Here is a 23,024-nt window from a genome sequence, read left to right as displayed (position 1 = left end):
GAATAGGAATACATACTGCTCTGGCTGATACCAGGCACTCAACTTCTCACCCTCTCTCTCTCCATGCACAGCCTGGTTAAAACAGCTAGGCTAGGGGCTCAGTGTGAATAGGAAAATGTGGCTAAACTGAGATCACTACATCCAGCAGTCAGCAGTATTGAGAGAGAGAGAGAGAGAGAGAGAGAGAGAGAGAGAGAGAGAGAGAGAGAGAGAGAGAGAGAGAGAGAGAGAGAGAGAGAGAGAGAGAGAGAGAGAGAGAGAGAGAGAGAGAGAGAGAGAGAGAGAGAGAGAGAGAGAGAGAGAGAGAGAGAGAGAGAGAGAGAGAGAGAGAGAGAGAGAGAGAGAGAGAGAGAGAGAGAGAGAGAAATAGAGAGGAAGCGGGAGCTGTCGGAGGACTCAAGAGTCAAAGAGAATGCTTTCACACAAACTAAGCAGCAGTGCGTACATGACCTCGCACAAACAGGCTGTGGTCTCACATAAAAGTTGTAGCTGTGTTTCTTTTCACAGTCTTAGCAGCAGTCTTCTCATATTACAGAAGCTCTCCCAAAGTATTTAGAGTAGTATTTTAAAAGTCTAATATTTTAGAGTAGTATCTAGTGTTTTGAGTCTCATATTTTAGGATCTAGTGTTTTGAGTCTAATATTTTAAAGTAATACTTTATTTTTTGTGTCTAATATAGCTGTTTAAAGGAGCATCCTCTCTCTTCATCCTGTACTCCTCCTCCTCCTCCTCCTCCTCCTCCTCCTCCTCCTCCTCCTCCTCCTCCTCCTCACGACTGCATCAGAGAGCCCTCAGACATAGCAGCTGTCCCGTCCTCTAACTCCCCTCTGTCCCCATGTCTCTAACTCAGCACGTTAAGTCATAGTGATGATTACAATGACAATACTAGTAACACTTATGTTGGCAGTTAGTTTATTAATTTATAGGAAGTTAATATGGTACTAGTAGCCAGTAGTTATTATGATGAAGAGAGATCCTATCACATTGTCATACTTTCCGGGGGATATAAAATAAACACAAACCCTGTAGTTTTTTCTTTCTTTCTTGTTTTTCTATCTGCCCACTTTAGAGACTGTCTATTGTCTATTCTGTTGCACATGGATTTGGTTTTGGGAGGTATCGTCCTTTGGAACTGAATTTGTGTTGTGTTTTTTTGTTGTTGAAAAAGGGGATTTCTTAGAAATGCCTGCAGTGATGCTGACCGTTCTTTCTTTCTTTTGTTGAGGAATTTGTTGACGAATGAGGTTTCTTTTCTCTGGGATGTGTTTGACTCAGCTGTGGTACCATGGGTCTGACTGTGTACTGTACGTTTGAGGTGTGTGCGTGTGTGTGTGACATGTACGGTTTGTTGTATGTGGGTTCTGTGTGTGTGTATGATGAGTACTCTGTTTGCCACCGCAGCGAGTATGCCAGCCAGTGAGACGGAGTCGGTGAACACAGAGAATGTGGCCGAGGATGAGGTGAAGACACCATGCTGTGGACCTTTTTGGTGAGAACCCCCCCAGACTAGAAGCACATCTGCAGTACGGTACCATAGAACACAACCTCCGATATCATAGAAACTACCACATTCTTTACAGAAACACAACCTCTGTCACCTGAGTGAACTATTTTGTGCTTTATATATCTTTATCTATCCTCTATCCTGTCTGGACAACTGCTGATGTAAAATGAGCTTTAATAAATACATGTGTTTGATTGACCACTCCTGTTGCACATAGGATACAATGAGGGAAAAAAGTATTTGATCCCCTGCTGATGTTGTACGTTTGCCCACTGAGAAAGAAATGATCAGTCTATAATTTTAATGGTAGGTTTATTTGAACAGTGAGAGACAGAATAACAACAAATAAATCCAGAAAAACGCATGTAAAAAATGTTATAAAATGATTTGCATTTTAATGAGGGAAATAAGTATTTGACCCCCCTCTCAATTAGAAAGATTTCTGGCTCCCAGGTGTCTTTTATACAGGTAACGAGCTGAGTTTAGGAGCACACTCTTAAAGGGAGTGCTCCTAATCTCAGCTTGTTACCTGTATAAAAGACACCTGTCCATAGAAGCAATCAATCAATCAGATTCCAAACTCTCCACCATGGCCAAGACCAAAGAGCTCTCCAAGGATGTCAGGGACAAGATTGTAGACCTACACAAGGCTGGAATGGGCTACAAGACCATCGCCAAGCACCTTGGTGAGAAGGTGACAACAGTTGGTGCGATTATTCGCAAATGGAAGAAACACAAAAGAACTGTCAATCTCCCTCGGCCTGGGGCTCCATGCAAGATCTCACCTCGTGGAGTTGCAATGATCATGAGAACGGTGAGGAATCAGCCCAGAACTACACGGGAGGATCTTGTCAATGATCTCAAGGCAGCTGGGACCATAGTCACCAAGAAAACTATTGGTAACACACTACGTCGTGAAGGACTGAAATCCTGCAGCGCCCGCAAGGTCCCCCTGCTCAAGAAAGCACATATACAGGCCCGTCTGAAGTTTGCCAATGAACATCTGAATGATTCAGAGGAGACCTGGGTGAAAGTGTTGTGTTCAGATGAGACCAAAATCGAGCTCTTTGCCATCAACTCAACTCGCCATGTTTGGAGGAGGAGGAATGCTGCCTATGACCCCAAGAACACCATCCCCACCGACAAACATGGAGGTGGAAACATTATGCTTCAGGGGTGTTTTTCTGCTAAGGGGACAGGACAACTTCACCGCATCAAAGGGACGATGGACAAGGCCATGTACCGTCAAATCTTGGGTGAGAATCTCCTTCCCTAAGCCAGGGGAGTGGGACAAAATCCCTCCTGAGATGTGTGCAAACCTGGTGGCCAACTACAAGAAACGTCTGACCTCTGATTGCCAACAAGGGTTTTGCCACCAAGTACTAAGTCATGTTTTGCAGAGGGGTCAAATACTTATTTCCCTCATTAAAATGCAAATAAATTTATAACATTTCTGACATGCGTTTTTCTGGATTTTTTTGTTGTTTTTCTGTCTCTCACTGTTCAAATAAACCTACCATTAAAATTATAGACTGATCATTTATTTTGTCAGTGGGCAAACGTACAACATCAGCAGGGGATCAAATACTTTTTTCCCCCACTGTATGTGGCTTTGTACTACATTTATGAATATCCTGCAGTCAGCAAGCTAAACTGACATTTATTATAAACGTCTTGATTTTTCCAGTCAAAAAATTTCTAAGTCAAAGTTCAGGTCAGTGAAATCACCTTACCTCGCATGTGTCCTTGCTCGATGCATGCAGCAGCGGTCTGTACAGTAAAAGTGTTCTTTTTCTGCATGAAGTAGTGACGTCTGTTATTTCTGTAGATAAATGCTTGCTTTAGGTTTCTCTACTGTATGTGCTGTTCTGTTCTCTGGAGTCAGCTTTAATGAGTCTGCAGGTAATAAATCAACTCCAACTCCCCTTTAAACAAGTCAGCATATAATCTGGGGCATCGGGAGGAACTGGAGGCGCTGCAGCCTTATGCAGTGTTTTTATACTTTGTGATTTATACTGCATGCTATGCTGCGCTCTCCCTCTCCCAAAGTTCTTTCAAAGTTCATTGACTTCTCTTTCCCAAGTTTTCTTCTAATATTCTTTGAACACGGTGCCCCCCCCCCCCCCCCACCCTTCAATGAAAACCTCCCCTACTGGTCTCCTTTTACTGACATCACTTCCTGTCTCACAGTCGGCGCTGGCGTCGCTGGAACAGGTTCTGCCGCAGGAAGTGCCGGTTGGCGGTGAAATCAGTGCCTTTTTATTGGCTGGTGATCATCCTGGTGTTTCTCAACACTCTCACCATCTCCTCAGAGCACTACATGCAGCCTGACTGGCTCACTCAAGTACAGGGTTAGTGCACTACAATCGGCCTGACTGGCTCACTCAAGTACAGGGTTAATACGCCACAATCAGCCTCACTGGTTCACTCAAGTACAGGGTAAATACACTACAACCAGCCTGACTGGTTCACTCCAGTACAGGGTTAGTGCACTACAATCAGCCTGACTGGCTCACTCAAGTACAGGGTTAATACGCCACAATCAGCCTGACTGGCTCATTCAAGTACAGGGTTAATGCGCCACAATCAGCCTGACTGGCTCACTCAAGTACAGGGTAAATACACTACAACCAGCCTGACTGGCTCACTCCAGTACAGGGTAAATACACTACAACCAGCCTGACTGGCTCACTCCAGTACAGGGTAAATACACTACAACCAGCCTGACTGGCTCACTCCAGTACAGGGTAAATACACTACAACCAGCCTGACTGGCTCACTCCAGTACAGGGCATGGGTCTACTACACCACACACTGGCTACCAGTTTTTCCTGACCACGTGACCTGACCAGCAAAACTTCAGGCCCATAGTTATACTCTATAACTAAGGCCCAGAGTAGTCTCACTTGCCAGACTCATGGCGCTCCGTGGCAGCTGTGAAAAGAGACTAGGCCAGAACTACTTCCAGGTCAGGTCAGGTGGTAAGGAAAAACTCCTGGCCTTAACTATGGTATCAATTGTATTTTTCGTGTGACTTGCTTCAGCAGTCACACTTTAAATCTTGTACTTATTTCTGACTTTTTATTAAAGTTATTATTTGTACCACTACTCCTCTTACACCATTTAAGCTAGAAAAGCTATTAAAACTTTAAAACATGTAGACTGGTCTGGAATAGTTTGCTTACATACAGTCGTGGTCAAAAGTTTTGAGAATGACACAAGTATTGGTCTTCACAAAGTTCGCTGCTTCAGTGTTATGAGATATTTTTGTCAGATGTTACTATGGTATACTGAAGTATAATTACAAGCATTCCATAAGTGTCAAAGGCTTTTATTGTCAATTACATTAAGTTTATACAAAGAGTCAATATTTGCAGTGTTGACTTTGCAATTAATTGCAATTCATCTGATCACTCTTCATGACATTCTGGAGTATATGCAAATTGCCATCATCAAAACTGAGGCAGCAGACTTTGTGAAAATTAGTATTTGTGTCATTCTCAAAACTTTTGACCAACACTGTACAACGTTTTGATACCTTTTATAATTTTTAAACTATTAAGCTTTTTGTAATCCCAAAAAACGTAATCCACTTTAATGTAAACAATGTGACTTTTGACACAAATCAGCTACTTTGACCACTTTCCCAACAACTTAGATAAAAACTTTGAGCGTATGAAATCTTAAACCCGGTTCAGATACAACAGCCGACATAAGGAGAGATGAGACGAGACAAAATTAGCTAGTTTTAGAATTGTGTGTTGTAAAACAGCTGACTAAAGACGGGGCATTCAGATCAAAAAGACGAGATGCATGGTCGAGAACGATTCCACTATAACGTGACTCTTTTTACAATGATGTGGTGAAACTTTGAAACAAAGTTGCCACTTGTTGTAGCATGGTGTTGTAGCGAACGAGTATCATTAAATACATGCTCCAGAAACAGGGCACACTTCGTGACTTGACAGAGAAGAAATATTAGCAAGCTAGCTATTACTGCAGCAAAATAGCTAGCTAGCTGTCTGCTTGACTTGCTAGCTGCTTGTCTAAACACAGACAGAACGTCAGCGCACTGTTCTCTGATTGGCTAAATGGATCTGTCTCATCGCCAGTCTTTAGCTAAGATTTGACATGTGGGAAAATCAAGCAGCCGACATGAGACGTTCTAAAAATAGACCGTTCAGATCAAGCAAATGTTCTAAAACTGCGTAAAACCATGTTGTTTGTTGTAGCTGAACCGGGCTTTAGTCTACTTCTCTGCTATTCAAATCTGAAATCAGAACTAAAATGTTTTCTACCAATTTAGTTTTAGTTGTATTTGTTTGCACAAAAGAAAACAAGTGATAGACAACAATACAGATACAAATAAAAATAAAAAAACGGTGTGCAGGTGTTGTTGGAAGCCCAAGGGCTTATATGAAAACCACACCACAAAAAAGTATATACAATACATAAGTACAAAAATAAAAAGGTTTGTTAAAACAGATAACAAAACATACTAATTATAAATATATAAATGAATTGATCAGTAATCACAAAAAAAACAATACAGCTGTTTTAGTAACCAAGTAAAAAATTAAACTCTACTTTTAAAAACGGATATTTTAACCACCTTCCCAAAAACTTTGACAAAAAAGAGCATACGAATTATTGTTCTCTTTCTCTGTTGTTCAAATCTGAAAAGAACAGAAATAACTTCTACCAATCAAGAGTTACAGCTGTTTTAGTTAACCGCATCAACTACTTTCATTAAGCTAACTTCCCACTGTTGAATTAACTGCCATGGAACTTTCAGAAATGTCTAATTATAAACCAGTTAGTTTGGGTCCTGGATGCTGATTGGCTGTGTGTATATCAGACAATATATCACGAGTATGATGCAAAACTACTTGTTTACTGTTATATTAATGTTGGTAACCGGTTTATAATAGCAATAAGACAACTCTGGGGTTTGTGGTATATGGCCAATATACCACTGCTAAGGGCTGTATCCAGGCACTCCACTTTGTGTTGTGTGTAAGAACAGCCTTTAGGCGTGGTAAGTCGCTCTGGATAAGAGCGTCTGCTAAATGATGTATATGTAAATGTATACTGGCCAATATACCACACCTTGTCAGGCATTATTGCTTAATTATAGAACTGGGGGAGCACATTCTAAGAATTAGACAATTAATAACCAATGTAACTTTTGACACAAATCAGCTCTTTTTACCACTTTCCCAACCGTTGGAAAAGGTATGAAATCAGTCTACTATTAAAATGTTGAATCAGAACAGAAATATATTCTACCTATCAAACGATACAGCTGTTTTAGTAACCACATCAATTACATTTTCTCTAAAAATGTGTCAACTGAAATTTAGGCCACTTTCCAAACGACTTACATAACAACTTACTGTGTATTACATCTTGGTGTGTTTATCTGCTATTCAAATTTGAAATACAACAGAAATATCTTCTACCAATCAAACGATACAGCTGTTATACTAACCGCATCAACTACTTTCATTACGTTAACTTTCCCACTGTTGAATTAACTGCCATGTAATGGGCAATTCTGACATTTCTAATTATATCACTGGGGGAGCACATTCTAAGAATGAGAACCACTAATTAATGTGACTTGCTTCAGCAAGACCACTAGAAATTCCACTTACTTCTGACGTATACAGTGAGGGAAAAAAGTATTTGATCCCCTGCTGATTTTGTACATTTGCCCACTGACAAAGAAATGATCAGTCTATAATTTTAATGGTAGGTTTATTTGAACAGTGAGAGACAGAATAACAACAACAAAATCCAGAAAAACGCATGTAAAAACTGTTATAAATTGATTTGCATTTTAATGAGGGAAATAAGTATTTGACCCCCTCTCAATCAGAAAGATTTCTGGCTCCCAGGTGTCTTTTATACAGGTAACGAGCTGAGATTAGGAGCACACTCTTAAAGGGAGTGCTCCTAATATCAGCTTGTTACCTGTATAAAAGACACCTGTCCACAGACGCAATCAATCAATCAGATTCCAAACTCCCCATTGCCAAGACCAAAGCGCTCTCCAAGGATGTCAGGGACAAGATTGTAGACCTACACAAGGCTGGAATGGGCTACAAGACCATCGCCAAGCAGCTTGGTGAGAAGGTGACAACAGTTGGTGCGATTATTCGCAAGTGGAAGAAACACAAAATAACTGTCAATCTCCCTTGGCCTGGGGCTCCATGCAAGATCTCACCTCGTGGAGTTGCAATGATCATGAGAACGGTGAGGAATCAGCCCAGAACTACACGGGAAGATCTTGTCAATGATCTCAAGGCAGCTGGGACCATAGTCACCAAGAAAACAATTGGTAACACACTACGCCGTGAAGGACTGAAATCCTGCAGCGCCCGCAAGGTCCCCCTGCTCAAGAAAGCACATATACAGGCCCGTCTGAAGTTTGCCAATAAACATCTGAATGATTCAGAGGAGAACTGGGTGACAGTGTTGTGGTCAGATGAGACCAAAATCGAGCTCTTTGGCATCAACTCAACTCGCCGTGTTTGGAGGAGGAGGAATGCTGCCTATGACCCCAAGAACACCTTCACCACCGTCAAACATGGAGGTGGAAACATTATGCTTTGGGGGTGTTTTTCTGCTAAGGGGACAGGACAACTTCACCGCATTAAAGGGACGATGGACGGGGCCATGTACCGTCAAATCTTGGGTGAGAACCTCCTTCCCTAAGCCAGGGCATTGAAAATGGGTCGTGGATGGGTATTCCAGCATGACAATGACCCAAAACACACGGCCAAGGCAACAAAGGAGTGGCTCAAGAAGAGGCACATTAAGGTCCTCGAGTGGCCTAGCCAGTCTCCAGACCTTAATCCCATAGAAAATCTGTGGAGGGAGCTGAAGGTTCGAGTTGCCAAACGTCAGCCTCGAAACCTTAATGACTTGGAGAAGATCTGCAAAGAGGAGTGGGACAAAATCCCTTCTGAGATGTGTGCAAACCTGGTGGCCAACTACAAGAAACGTCTGACCTCTGTGATTGCCAACAAGGGTTTTGCCACCAAGTACTAAGTCATGTTTTGCAGAGGGGTCAAATACTTATTTTCCTCATTAAAATGCAAATCAATGTATAACATTTTTTAAATGCTTTTTTCTGGATTTTTTGTTGTTATTCTGTCTCTCACTGTTCAAATAAACCTACCATTAAAATTATAGACTGATCATGTATTTGTCAGTGGGCAAATGTACAAAATCAGCAGGGGATCAAATACCTTTTTCCCTCACTGTAGTTAGTGTGCCTTCCTTCACAATACCACTCTATATATTAACCTACTACTACTATAAGGCCTACTACTACCACACTCACTACTACTACTACTACTACTGCTACTACTACTGCTACTAATAATAATGCTAGTACTATTAATGCTACTGCTACCACTACTACTACTACAGTCACTACATCCACCACTACTGCAGTCACTACTTCTACTAAAACACTAGCCTTAATTTTTCAACATTTCTTTGACTACAATAAAAATAATTTTGGCCAACTGAAGCAAGTCACACAATTTATCTTCATGGAAAATTACCTTTCTAGTTTATACTGTGTTAATGTGTTATATTGACTGACACCTCCCTCTGTCCTGGTGTTTCCAGACGTGGCAAACAAGGTTCTGCTGGGATGTTTTACGTGTGAGATGATGACCAAGATGTACAGTCTGGGCCTGCAGGCCTACTTCGTGTCCCTGTTCAACCGCTTCGACTGCTTTGTAGTGTGTGGAGGCATCACAGAGACCATCCTGGTGGAGCTGGCCATCATGTCTCCTCTCGGCATCTCTGTGTTCCGCTGTGTCCGCCTGCTCAGGATCTTCAAGGTCACACGGTGAGACCACTGTCATGTGGAGTAGGGTGAAGTCGCCCCTAGACACTGATCTCTTTGTGTGCGTGTGTGTGTGTGCGTATGTGCCTATGTGTATGTATGCATGTGTGTGTGTGTGTGTGTGTGTGATTTGGCCTTACCATCTCTCTGTTCTTCAGTCACTGGCAGTCTCTCAGTAACTTGGTGGCATCGCTGCTCAACTCCATGAAGTCCATCGCCTCCCTGCTCCTCCTCCTCTTCCTCTTCATCATCATCTTCTCCCTGCTGGGCATGCAGGTGTTCGGAGGCAAGTTCAACTTCGACGAGACACAGACCAAGAGGAGCACCTTCGATAACTTCCCCCAGGCACTGCTCACTGTGTTTCAGGTGTGTGAACAGTACAGTGTGTGGGTGTGTTCTCTCTCTCACACACACACACACTTATATCTAGAACCTCATGAGCTACCGGTATTTAGTGAATGTTGTATATAAGGAGAGCCTCCTGGTGATGACATCATGACATAGGGGCTAACCCAACGAGGTAGTGGTAGAATACAGATGGGTAAACACTGATCGCCGCTCGCGGTGAAAAAAGTAATGCTCCCTATATTTTAAATGCATTTTTCCACAATAGGTGAGTGTGTGTTTGTTTATGCTGTATGTTGTTTTTTTTGTGTGTTTTTTTTATGTTGTGTGTTACATAACTAGAGTAAGATGTCCCATAGTCTATATATGTTATGTACTGTACAGTATGTTATGTTGTACTACCAGTGTATGCTGTATGTGTATCCATAAAATTACATATGAATTGTAGGGCCTCTATCTGTGCAGCATCCAATATGATTGAGTGTATTTGGGTGTGTTGTGTCCAGATCCTAACAGGTGAAGACTGGAACGCTGTGATGTATGACGGCATCATGGCATACGGCGGCCCTTCCTCCTCAGGGATGATCGTCTCCTTCTACTTCATCATCCTCTTCATCTGCGGAAACTGTATCCTTTCTTTACAACACTCATCCTATCAACAGCCCAAATAATCACAATCTGCGCTCACCTAGGTTCCAGAGGAGGCTGGTGGGAGGAGATATAGGAGCTGATTGTAATGGCTGGAATGGTATGAATGGGATGGTATCAAACATATAAAACCCACCCAAAACAGCCTCCTCTAATCCAGACACTCCAGAGTTGGGAGGTTTGTATTAGCCCAAACACAATAACCATCTTCTCCTGGGCCGTTTCCTCCCATCCAGCATTGAACATTTCTGACTTGGACACAAGCACTGCTTTTCTCTCTGTTCCTATTCTGAAGGTTCTGTGTCAGTGTCTTCCTTTTGTCCTTGACTGAACCCTTTGCTCAGACATCCTGCTGAACGTCTTCTTGGCTATCGCTGTGGACAACTTGGGAGACGCAGAGTCTCTCAATGCTCCGCGAGACAAAAAGGAAGTGAAAAAGGAAGAGGTAAAACTCCATCCCAGACTTATTGTGCTTCAGGTTTATTCAGTGTCATTGTATACATGTGAAACACATCACGTGTGATGCTATGAAATAGTTTAAAATACACGTTAAAAACTAAATTATGACACTTATTTTGGATACAGGTGCCAGTGGAGGAGGAAGAGGAGAATGCTGCAGGTACATCTAGAGAACAGGCCCGCGGGTGTGTGTGTGTGTGTGTGTGTGTGTGTGTGTGTGTGTGATCTGTCTCACTGTGTGTGTGCCTGTCTGTGCAGCAGAGGAGGAGGAGGAGCCGGAGGTTCCAGCAGGGCCACGCCCACCCATCTCTGAACTGGTCAAGAAGGAGAAGATCACTCCCATCCCTGATGGCACCGCCTTCTTTATCTTCAGCAAGACCAACCCGTAGGTCACACACACACACACACACACACACACATACATCAAGTGGCTGTTCTTGAGCCTGTTCTCAGAGATGTGTGTAATGTCTGTTGTTCTCCTCAGGATCCGGGTGGGATGTCATAAACTCATCAATCACCACATCTTCACCAACCTCATCTTGGTCTTCATCATGCTCAGCTCTGTCTCCCTCGCTGCAGAGGACCCCATACGCAACTTCTCTGCTCGCAACATTGTAAGTACAGGAACCTTCTGTCTAGGTTAGAGGAACACACGGTATACAGCAATTGATTTTCAACTGATAGGCTTTGTAGTAGTACATAGTACGTACAGTGAAGACAAATTCTGTATTGACTTGTAACATTATTTTAAGGTTAATTATTTACCTTGATTTAGTGATTTAGTTTGTTGCGATTGATGTTAACTTGAGAGACACTAACAGAGTACCGTGGTAAAGATAACTCTTTCCTGAACTTTTCCCCATGATGCTCGGAGGCAGCAGGTTCATTGACTTGAGTTTCGTTATTTCAACTCATCATACTAACTTAACCTCAAGCTCAAGCTGCGGGAACTTAAAGATGATATCATTGTGGTAGTGGGTGGATGACATCATGCAGATGCTCTCAATGAAACTATATGATGAATAGATACTGTATTATAAAATATATTGTAATCTACCGTACATGGATTTGATTCATTTATATGAATACTGTTGATGTTCTGTTTATGCATACTAAGTAATTTCCTATGCTCTTTCCTGCACACATGGATTATCCCACTCTCACTTGTTTTTCTAATGTCTTTGATGAACATATGCTGCATAACCTGTATAATTGTTGTTAAACATGTACGTTGCTTTTTGCAGATACTTGGTTACTTTGACTATGCTTTCACGGCTATCTTTACTGTTGAGATCCTGTTGAAGGTAAATGGCCTGTGTCCGCCTCTCTGTGCTGTCAACTAACTGCCCCCCACAGTAACACTCCCAAACGTCTGGTTGCCTTCCAGGTCCTAGGCTATGCAGATTATGTCTTCACTAGTATGTTTACATTTGAGATCATGTTGAAGGTAACCCCCGTTAATGACGACAGAGAGCCTTATTGCATTCTCTCCTTGTGTGTCACCTGCTGCCACCACAGTACTACCTGCCTTGTTTGGTTTTCAGTTTCTATTCTTTCTCTTTTTTCTCCATGGCACCTCTTTTAACTTTTAGATTGTCATCATTAGCTAACTCACTTACAACTACTACTACACATACACTAACTAACACAAGAGTTGTTCAATTTCCACTAATCAAGAAACTAATAATCCAGGAAGGAATCAGACACAAACTAACCCAGATTGGTGTCATCATGTTTGTCACGTTTGAGTTGAAAAGGTTTTTGGAATTTCGACCGACGACACAATTTTGTGTAACTCTCAAAAAATGATGCAACTCTTTGTGCAAGGAAACAGCTATCAATGCACTGTTTCAAACATGTAGCTTTGACTGAAGTTGAACCTGAAGTCATTGGGGGAGTTTTGGGGTAGTTTAAAAACAAACATCTAAGGCCATCTCCAGTCAAAGCCAACTCCATGCCTCTATCTCATACTGACTGACTGCTATTCAGATACTAAGCCATAAAAGAGGGGGCAAACCAACCATGTTCATGTGGAGCATGGGCTTTCCCCTGACTGACTGAGTGCATAGAAATGTAGTGTTTCCTCCAGAACCGTTAAGAGGGTAGACCTAACCTGCACAGTCCTGTCCAGGGTCGTATTCATTAGGGCAAACCGTAGCAACATGTTTTGCAACGGAATACGAAAACTAGCATTTCTTATTGGACCAGTTCAGGTAGTCCCTCCCTGTTTCAGTCCGTTTTTTTCAGTTTGGTGCCTAATGAACACGTCCCGGCTCAGCTTGGTCCTGCTGCGTTAGCAATACCCTGCATTCTCGTTTAGAACTCTCAGTTAGCTCTTTACTCCCTCCCTCGCTGGAGGTTCTACTGGTCTCTACATTTACATGCACTCAGGACGATGAACTTTACTTTTATGATTTGAACAAGACTTCCTTTTGCTGGGTTGTTTATTTCTCTGCCTGCTGAAGTCTGACGTTTTTAAGTGGGAGCTGCTTTATCATCCCCTTTATATTATGAGCTATTAAAGAACATGAAGGAATGTGCTTTAAGGGAAACGGCCATACATGAATGTGTCAGTAAGGGGATTCGGTTTTCCAATCGCTAGAGCGTTCGATCCTATCGTTCCTCTCAGGTAGTAGACATAATAACTGCATGTTTTATTGCTGCGAGGTACCCTGTTATTAGCGGATTGGGAAATGAATGATTTACTACTACATTCATGTACCAGGGTGCCGTGGGGTGGCGATGGTAGCTGCGATGGAGTCTGAGCTCGCCACCCTGAAATAGAGTGATCTACAAGAGTGTGGAATTATGTGGGTGTACGTGGGTGTGTGTTAGAGTGAGTGCTGTATTATTGCTGTTTCTACTCCTTTATCTATGTAGGTGTGTCTGTTTGTCTTGTGGTGTTGTGTACTTCTCACTGGGGTCTCCACGTCATTTCAACGTGGAAAACTGGGTAATATTTGGTTGAGACAATGATCAATGAGATTACAACCTATATTCACCCACTCACAAACACAGCCAAAATTAGTTGCATTTCCAATGTGTTATCACTATGCTTTCAACCATCGAAAAGCACAACCAAATTCCAAGATTTCCACAGACCTGCGACGACCTGTTATCTTGGACATGCACGCTTTAAATTATTACATAAGAAGAACTTTATAGTTGCAATAACCTCAAAATGTGACCATGGGTGTGTTACACATTTTAAGGTTGAATGTTACATTAGTTTGTAAGGTAGACTTTTACTGTATTACAAAAGTAATATTGAATTGTGTTTGGTTGACAACGCAACCAAATATCAACATTTAAAGGAAATTTATCTGCTTGGATAGTTCCATCTGAGCCACTGGCTTAAATCCCATTCTTTAACTTTAACTTTTGGTTGAGTTGGAGACGTGAATCCAACATATAATTTGTTAGCTTGTCGACAAGTTAATAGGCTGTATTTTATTGAATTGTGTTTGTTGTCAACGCAACCAGCTATCCAAGCAGAAGATAAATTCTCCTTAAACATCAATTATTAATTTGTAGACAAAATGGAATTAAAGCCAGACTAAGTCAGTGGCACAGATGGAACTATCCAAGCAGAAGATCCATCTCCATCAAATGTTGATATTTGGTTGCATTGAGAACCAAACACAATTCAATATCACTAAATATAATTACATTTTAAATCAACCAGAGCTTGAAACCCTAGGCCTATTGTATTGTGTATTTTTAGTTTAAATCTGTGTTGAATTGAAATAATAGTTGTTGATGACTTTGCAAATGCAATATAGTCCTAAATAGCATCATTGATGATATATGAGTGATAAAGTATGGTCACATTTAATTTGCTCTGTTAAACCTACCCTTTGGAATGACTTCGATAGCAACAGTGAATCTATTTTGTTGTTAAGTGGAGATCGCACAACAATCATACTCACGATAGCACATTAGTAATAGTCATGACAAATATCTTAGCTAAGCAGGGCTGGGCTTGGTTAAAACCCTTAATGGGAGACCAAAGGATAGCTGTAGATACAGTGAGGGAAAAAAGTATTTGATCCCCTGCTGATTTTGTACGTTTGCCCACTGACAAAGAAATGATCAGTCTATAATTTTAATGGTAGGTTTATTTGAACAGTGCGAGACAGAATAACAACAACAAAATCCAGAAAAACGCATGTCAAAAATGTTATAAATTCATTTGCATTTTAATGAGGGAAATAAGTGTTTGACCCCCTCTCAATCAGAAAGATTTTTGGCTCCCAGGTGTCTTTTATACAGGTAACGAGCTGAGATTAGGAGCACACTCTTAAAGGGAGTGCTCCTAAACTCAGCTTGTTACCTGTATAAAAGACACCTGTCCACAGAAGCAATCAATCAATCAGATTCCAAACTCTCCACCATGGCCAAGACCAAAGAGCTCTCCAAGGATGTCAGGGACAAGATTGTAGACCTACACAAGGCTGGAATGGGCTACAAGATCATCGCCAAGCAGCTTGGTGAGAAGGTGACAACAGTTGTTGCAATTATTCGCAAATGGAAGAAACACAAAATAACTGTCAATCTCCCTTGGCCTGGGGCTCCATGCAAGATCTCACCTCGTGGAGTTGCAATGATCATGAGAACGGTGAGGAATCAGTCCAAAACTACACGGGAGGATCTTGTCGACGATCTCAAGGCAGCTGGGACCATAGTCACCAAGAAAACAATTGGTAACACACTACGCCGTGAAGGACTGAAATCCTGCAGTGCCCGCAAGGTCCCCATGCTCAAGAAAGCACATATACAGGCCCGTCTGAAGTGTGCCAATGAACATCTGAATGATTCAGAGGAGAACTGGGTGAAAGTGTTGTGGTCAGATGAGACCAAAATCAAGCTCTTTGGCATCAACTCAACTCGCCATGTTTGGAGGAGGAGGAATGCTGCCTATGACCCCAAGAACACCATCCCCACCGTCAAACATGGAGGTGGAAACATTATGCTTTGGGGTGTTTTTCTGCTAAGGGGACAGGACAACTTCACCGCATCAAAGGGACGATGGACGGGGCCTTGTACCGTCAAATCTTGGGTGACAACCTCCTTCCCTCAGCCAGAGCATTGAAAATGGGTCGTGGATTGGTATTCCAGCATGACAATGACCCAAAACACACAGCCAAGGCAACAAAGGAGTAGATCAAGAAGAAGCACATTAAGGTCCTGGAGTGGCCTAGCCAGTCTCCAGACCTTAATCCCATTGAAAATCTGTGGAGGGAGCTGACGGTTTGAGTTGCCAAAAGTCAGCTTCGAAACCTTAATGACTTGGAGAAGATCTGCAAAGAGGAGTGGGACATAATCCCTCCTGAGATGTGTGCAAACCTGGTGGCCAACTACAAGAAACATCTGACCTCTGTGATTGCCAACAAGGGTTTTGCCACCAGTACTATGTCATGTTTTGCAGAGGGGTCAAATATATATTTCCCTCATTAAAATGCAAATCAATTTATAAAATTTTTGACATGCGTTTTTCTGGATTTTTTTGTTGTTATTCTGTCTCTCGCTGTTCAAATAAACCTACCATTAAAAGTATAGACTGATCATGTCTTTGTCAGTGGGCAAACGTACAAAATCAGCAGGGGATCAAATACTTTTTTCCCTCACTGTAGATACATTCTCCAGTACGAGGTGCTGCCCAGCCTATATATATTTTTTTCTGATAGTGGATGTAACGTTGAAGATCTGACCTTGTTTTAAAGGTACAAATTCAACATATTTCATGCAAGGTTTGTCTATGTGGAAATCTTTTTTACCATGATGACATAATCCTGTGGTTGAAATTTCACCCTCAAACAACAGTTGGTGACTTTTTTCAAATCCAAAGTATTTTCTACGTAGATTCCACATCACAATATGATGACAAATTCTGTTGAAACAACGTTGATTCAACCAGTTTGTGCCCAGTGGGTTGTGTGTATGTCTCTGTGTTTGTGTTAATGTGTGTATTTGTGTGTATTTCTTATTGTCTGTTACCCCTCTAACTTATTGTCTGTTGCCCTTCCCTCCAGATGACCACATATGGGGCGTTCCTCCATAAAGGAGCGTTCTGTAGGAACACCTTCAACCTGCTGGATCTGCTGGTGGTGGGGGTCTCCCTGGTCTCCTTCTGCATCCAGTCAGTACATGCTGCTACCCTCCACCCACACTATTACTTTCCTATGTTTCTTTCTTTCTTTCTTTCTTTCTTTCTTTTTTTCTTTCTTTCTTTCTCTCTCTTGCTCTCTATTTCTCTCTTTCTCTCTCTCTCTCTCTCTCTCTCTCTCTCTCTCTCTCTCTCTCTCTCTCTCTCTCTCTTTTTTTTTCTCTCTCTCACTCTGCTATCTATCTCTTCATCCTCATATTCATCTCGCTCTCTCCCTCTGTCCTCTGTCTCTGTTTCGTCTCTCTTGCACACTGTCCTAACACATCATTTTTAATTGATATGGTCAGGTTAGATATGGCAATGAATGGTTGTATTTAGAGAGTGCAAGTTTGTTTCTGACAGTAAGTTCCTGTGATGACATTTAGGTCCTCTGCCATCTCAGTGGTGAAGATTCTGAGGGTCCTGCGTGTGCTTCGGCCCCTGAGGGCCATCAACAGAGCCAAAGGTCTCAAGGTAGACTGTAAACCTCCTACTCCTTCTCTTCATGTATCATACAGTGAGGGAAAAAAGTATTTGATCCCCTGCTGATTTTGTACGTTTGCCCACTGACAAAGAAATGATCAGTCTATAATTTTAATGGTAGGTTTATTTGAACAGTGAGAGACAGAATAACAACAAAAAAATCCAGAAAAACGCATGTCAAAAATGTTATAAATTGATTTGCATTTTGAGGGTAATAAGTATTTGACCCCCTCTCAATCAGAAAGATTTCTGGCTCCCAGGTGTCTTTTATACAGGTAACGAGCTGAGATTAGGAGCACACTCTTAAAGGGAGTGCTGCTAATCTCAGTTTGTTACCTGTATAAAAGACACCTGTCCACAGAAGCAATCAATCAGATTCCAAACTGTCCACCATGGCCAAGACCAAAGAGCTCTCCAAGGATGACAAGATTGTAGACCTACACAAGGCTGGAATGGGCTACAAGACCATCGTCAAGCAGCTTGGTGAGAAGGTGACAACAGTTGGTGCGATTATTCGCAAATGGAAGAAACACAAAATAACTGTCAATCTCCCTCGGCCTGGGGCTCCATGCAAGATCTCACCTCGTGGAGTTGCAATGATCATGAGAACGGTGAGGAATCAGCCCAGAACTACACAGGAGGATCTTGTCAATGATCTCAAGGCAGCTGGGACCATAGTCACCAAGAAAACAATAAGTAACACACTACGCCGTGAAGGACTGAAATCCTGCAGCGCCCGCAAGGTCCCCCTGCTCAAGAAAGCACATATACAGGCCCGTCTGAAGTTTGCCAACAAACGTCTGAATGATTCAGAGGAGAACTGGGTTAAAGTGTTGTGGTCAGATGAGACCAAAATCGAGCTCTTTGGCATCAACTCAACTCACCGTGTTTGGAGGAGGAGGAATGCTGCCTATGACCCCAAGAACACCATCCCCACCGTCAAACATGGAGGTGGAAACATTATGCTTTGGGGGTGTTTTTCTGCGAAGGGGACAGGACAACTTCACCGCATCAAAGGGACGATGGACGGGGCCATGTACCGTCAAATCTTGGGTGAGAACCTCCTTCCCTAAGCCAGGGCATTGAAAATGGGTCGTGGATGGGTATTCCAGCATGACAATGACCCAAAACACACAGCCAAGGCAACAAAGGAGTGGCTCAAGAAGAAGCACATTAAGGTCCTGGAGTGGCCTAGCCAGTCTCCAGACCTTAATCCCATAGAAAATCTGTGGAGGGAGTTGAAGGTTCGAGTTGCCAAACGTCAGCCTCGAAACCTTAATGACTTGGAGAAGATCTGCAAAGAGGAGTGGGACAAAATCCCTCCTGAGATTTGTGCAAACCTGGTGGCCAACTACAAGAAATGTCTGACCTCTGTGATTGCCAACAAGGGTTTTGCCACCAAGTACTAAGTCATGTTTTGCAGAGGGGTCAAATACTTATTTCCCTCATTAAAATGCAAATCAATTTATAACATTTTTGACATGCATTTCTCTGGATTTTTTTGTTGTTATTCTGTCTCTCACTGTTCAAATAAACCTACCATTAAAATTATAGACTGATCATGTCTTTGTCAGTGGACAAACGTACAAAATCAGCAGGGGATCACTGTAGTACTTGCCACAGTATTGGTAGAACAACTGCAGTAAACTTGTGATAGTTTGTTACAAAAACCTGTACCAGGTTTTAAAAAAAGTTATCGTTCCCGCATCTGTATCATTGCTATAGCTCCTTCTTCCTCTTCTTTTACATATATTGTTTACCTTTCATCAAAGTAATGCCATCTTACCATTCAATGACTGCTAAAATATTTACTTTGACCCTTGCAGCACGTAGTCCAGTGTGTGTTTGTGGCCATCAGGACCATCGGTAACATCATGATCGTCACCACACTGCTGCAGTTCATGTTCGCCTGCATAGGAGTACAGCTCTTTAAGGTCAGCACCGTAACACTGGTTCTAAGATCAGTACTATAACACTACCGTAACAGCACTGTCAGCACCGTAACACTGGTTCTAAGATCAGTACTATAACACTACCGTAACAGCACTGTCAGCACCGTAACACTGGTTCTAAGATCAGTACTATAACACTACCGTAACAGCACTGTCAGCACCGTAACACTGGTTCTAAGATCAGTACTATAACATTACCCTAACAACACTGTTAGCGCTGTAACACCAAATTGGAAGAAAACTGACTGAAACACGGGGGACCACTGAAACCCGTCCAATATGAAATGCTTGTTTTCATTTGCCGTTGCAAAATATTTTGCTACGGTGTGTCCTAATTAATAAGACCCTGGTGTGTAGACACTATCCCAGACAATGACACTGTGTCCAGGGTTAATTTTATATCAGCACCATTTAGAAGATGTGTGTGTTTGCTTCACAGGGGAAGTTTTACCGCTGCACAGACGAAGCCAAGTCCAGCCCAGACGAATGCAAGTCAGTTGCTTTTGATACATTTGTCCATCTATAGCTACATACAGTAAACTGACACCAGTCATATTGTACCATAAATACTTTAATTTACTCTACAGTATGTGTTCTGTAGTGTCTTTGATTTGAGCATGTTGCCCATAGACATACATATTCACAATATTCATATTGTTTATATACTGTACATCATAGGCCTAACCCTATATCCTGACCTCTGACCTCTAACCCCTGTGACCTCTAACCTCCCAGGGGCACCTACATCCATTTTAAGGACGGGGACGTGAACCAGCCGGCCATCCATAAGAGAGTGTGGCACAACAGCGAGTTCAACTTTGACAACGTGCTGATGGCTATGATGGCTCTTTTCACCGTGTCTACCTTCGAGGGCTGGCCTTCGTAAGACACACTCTCATATTTTGTACTCAAATACAATATTATACACGTTCATATTTTTGCGTATAAAAAATAGCAATTAAACAAAAATGCTCTTTCTCTTCTCTCTCGCACTTTCTCTCTCTCAGGTTGCTGTACAAGGCCATAGACTCGAACAGGGAGAACCTGGGTCCCATCTACAACTACCGCATCGAGATCTCCATCTTCTTCATTATCTACATCATCATCATCGCTTTCTTCATGATGAACATCTTCGTCGGCTTCGTCATCGTCACCTTCCAGGAGCAGGGAGAGAAAGAGTACAAGAACTGTGAGCTTGATAAGAACCAGGTCAGTTCTTGTATGTGTGTGTGTGTGTGTGTGTTTAGAAGAACAAAACGTGTGGGTGCGTGCGCATGTGTTCGTGTGTGTTCATGTGGTGTCTATGTGTGTCTATGAGTTTTGTGGTACTACCTGTCTAGTCTGCTGGTCCTCCCCCACACTAGTGTTCTCAGTGTGTTGCCATGCAGTTTGTGTGTATACCAGGGTTTCCGTTAGGAAAATGTGCCGCCAGACATTTGACCAGCAGCATTAAAATTGACCTGACATTTGAGAAATTTACTGGACCCATATGCATTGGGTAAGTAACCTGATTAGGGCGTTCCAACGGTGCTCAGAATGACAGAAATCAAATTTAGATTATAGTAATTCATATTAACAGAGGATGCAACGATGTGCGGTCCTTCTCACCAAATTCTGATGAGCACTTTGTAGATGTTAGAATAACTGTCCACATGTACTTTTCCTCAGCCAACAAGATGAGTAACGAACAGCAAAATCACTAGCCTATGCCAATCTACTATCCCCCATAGTAGAAAAGTTTGCCTATTCTATTGGTCAGCTTGGCGAGAAAGAAATAGCCTATTCCAAACAGACTCTGGGACAGCTGTGAGACGATAGATCCCAAATTCATACATCCAGTAGGCCTAGGCTACATAAAAATAAAAACGTTAAAAAGCAATGAGTCTGATGCAACAGATCAGAACGTTTATCTTAAAACGTTGATAAACGATTATTTCTTCACATTATGAGCGCAGCAATGTGCACATGGCAGTAGACTATGTGTGAATGTTTGTTGATGGGAAATGAACGGGAAAACACCGTTGTCAAAACGCACCGCACATGCGAGCGGTTTCATGTGACAGAGATGAAAATATCTCGCACTGTCTGACAGTTTTTCCGCTCAAAGGCTCTGTATCTGTATGCTGTACGCTTGTGATAAATAAGAAACATAACGAATATACTGTACACACGAGCCAGTTTAATTCCACAAAATTATGCAAATTAGCACATACAGTGCATTGGGAAAGTATTCAGACCCCTTCCCTTTGTCCTCATTTAGTTACGGTACAGCCTTATTCTAAAATGGATACAAAAAAATAAAATCCTCATCAATCTACATGCAATACCACATAATGACAAAGCGAAAACAGGTTTTTAGATTTTTTTGCAAATGTATTAAAAATAAAAAACAGAAATACCTTATTTACATAAGTATTCAGACCCTTTACTCAGTACCTTGTTGAAGCACCTTTGGCAGTGATTACAGCCTTTAGTCTTTTTGAGTATTTTATTTAACGACTTTTCAATGTTTTAATTGGCCAAAAGCCGGTTATTAGCGGCTAACGGAAACCCTGATGTATACTATACTGTGTGTACAGGTATGTAATGAATAACTGTGTGGGTGTGTTCTCTCTACAGCGTCAGTGTGTGGAGTATGCCCTGAAAGCCCGTCCGTTGAGGAGGTATATCCCTAAGAACCCCTACCAGTATAAGTTCTGGTACGTGGTCAACTCCACAGGGTTTGAATACATCATGTTCGTCCTCATCATGCTCAACACACTATGCCTGGCTGTGCAGGTAAGAAGAAGCTCAACCCATTCAGAGGCCACAGTCTTGTAGTAACATTTGTTATTATACTCCGGTTATTATAAATAAAAAATGTTGGTCGCTCTCCCTCCCTCTCTATCTATCTATCTATCTATCTATCTATCTATCTATCTATCTATCTATCTATCTATCTATCTATCTATCTATCTATCTATCTATCTATCTATCTATCTATCTATCTATCTATCTATCTATCTATCTATCTATCTATATCTCTCTCTCTCTCTCTCGCTCTCTCCTCTCTCTCTCTCTCTCTCTCTCTATCTCTCTCTCGCTCTCTCTCTCTCTCCTCTCTCTCTCTCTCTTCTCTCTCTCTCTCTCTCTCTCTCTCTCTCTCTCTCTCTCTCTCTCTCTCTCTCTCTCTCTCTCTCTCTCTCTCTCTCTCTCTCTCTCTCTCTCTCTCTCTCTCTCTCTCTCTCTCTCTCTCTCTCTCTCTCTCTCTCTCTCCCTCCCTCCCTTTCCATCTATCTATCTCCCTCTCCCTCTCCTGTAGCACTATGGCCAGTCTGCAACATTTAACTATGTGATGGACATCCTCAACATGGTCTTCACTGCTGTTTTCACTGCAGAGATGGTTCTCAAACTCATCGCCTTCAAACCAAGGGTAAGGACACACGCACACACACACACACATACACACACACACACTCGCAGACAGACACACACACACAGATGCATGCATGTGTGCACACAGACGGACACACACACACACACACACATACATTGTTGTGCATCTCCCATCTCACATAGATCCCAATTTGTCTATTTTGTTGGTGTTTTGTCTGTGCCTGTTATGTTTGTAGGTGTCTTTGG

The 23,024-nt window shown here is 42.1% G+C and overlaps 1 protein-coding gene across 1 annotated transcript in view; it reads left to right on the top strand.

Annotated features, from left to right (window-relative positions):
• LOC311134066 (voltage-dependent L-type calcium channel subunit alpha-1D-like) overlaps nucleotides 1-23,024 on the top strand; it is a gene marked incomplete at both ends in the record, with an annotated part of 81,822 nt that overhangs the window by 41,858 nt on the left and 16,940 nt on the right. Inside the window, 19 exons of the mRNA XM_084167662.1 lie at nucleotides 1,402-1,489; nucleotides 3,192-3,218; nucleotides 3,695-3,855; nucleotides 9,149-9,374; nucleotides 9,530-9,737; nucleotides 10,223-10,343; nucleotides 10,709-10,809; nucleotides 10,950-10,983; nucleotides 11,082-11,208; nucleotides 11,308-11,437; nucleotides 12,211-12,270; nucleotides 16,856-16,962; nucleotides 17,355-17,442; nucleotides 19,278-19,385; nucleotides 19,843-19,895; nucleotides 20,139-20,285; nucleotides 20,411-20,612; nucleotides 22,023-22,181; nucleotides 22,705-22,815. Of these exons, the coding sequence (XP_084023788.1) occupies nucleotides 1,402-1,489; nucleotides 3,192-3,218; nucleotides 3,695-3,855; nucleotides 9,149-9,374; nucleotides 9,530-9,737; nucleotides 10,223-10,343; nucleotides 10,709-10,809; nucleotides 10,950-10,983; nucleotides 11,082-11,208; nucleotides 11,308-11,437; nucleotides 12,211-12,270; nucleotides 16,856-16,962; nucleotides 17,355-17,442; nucleotides 19,278-19,385; nucleotides 19,843-19,895; nucleotides 20,139-20,285; nucleotides 20,411-20,612; nucleotides 22,023-22,181; nucleotides 22,705-22,815 (2,258 nt within the window). The remainder of the gene's footprint in view (nucleotides 1-1,401; nucleotides 1,490-3,191; nucleotides 3,219-3,694; nucleotides 3,856-9,148; nucleotides 9,375-9,529; nucleotides 9,738-10,222; nucleotides 10,344-10,708; nucleotides 10,810-10,949; nucleotides 10,984-11,081; nucleotides 11,209-11,307; nucleotides 11,438-12,210; nucleotides 12,271-16,855; nucleotides 16,963-17,354; nucleotides 17,443-19,277; nucleotides 19,386-19,842; nucleotides 19,896-20,138; nucleotides 20,286-20,410; nucleotides 20,613-22,022; nucleotides 22,182-22,704; nucleotides 22,816-23,024) is intronic.

The sequence above is a fragment of the Coregonus lavaretus genome (assembly GCF_964263955.1).
Source record: "Coregonus lavaretus genome assembly, chromosome: 8".
In the NCBI taxonomy this organism is placed as follows: Eukaryota; Metazoa; Chordata; class Actinopteri; order Salmoniformes; family Salmonidae; genus Coregonus; species Coregonus lavaretus.
Note: the sequence above shows the minus strand (reverse complement) of the source record. Positions and strands in the feature narration are given on the sequence as shown.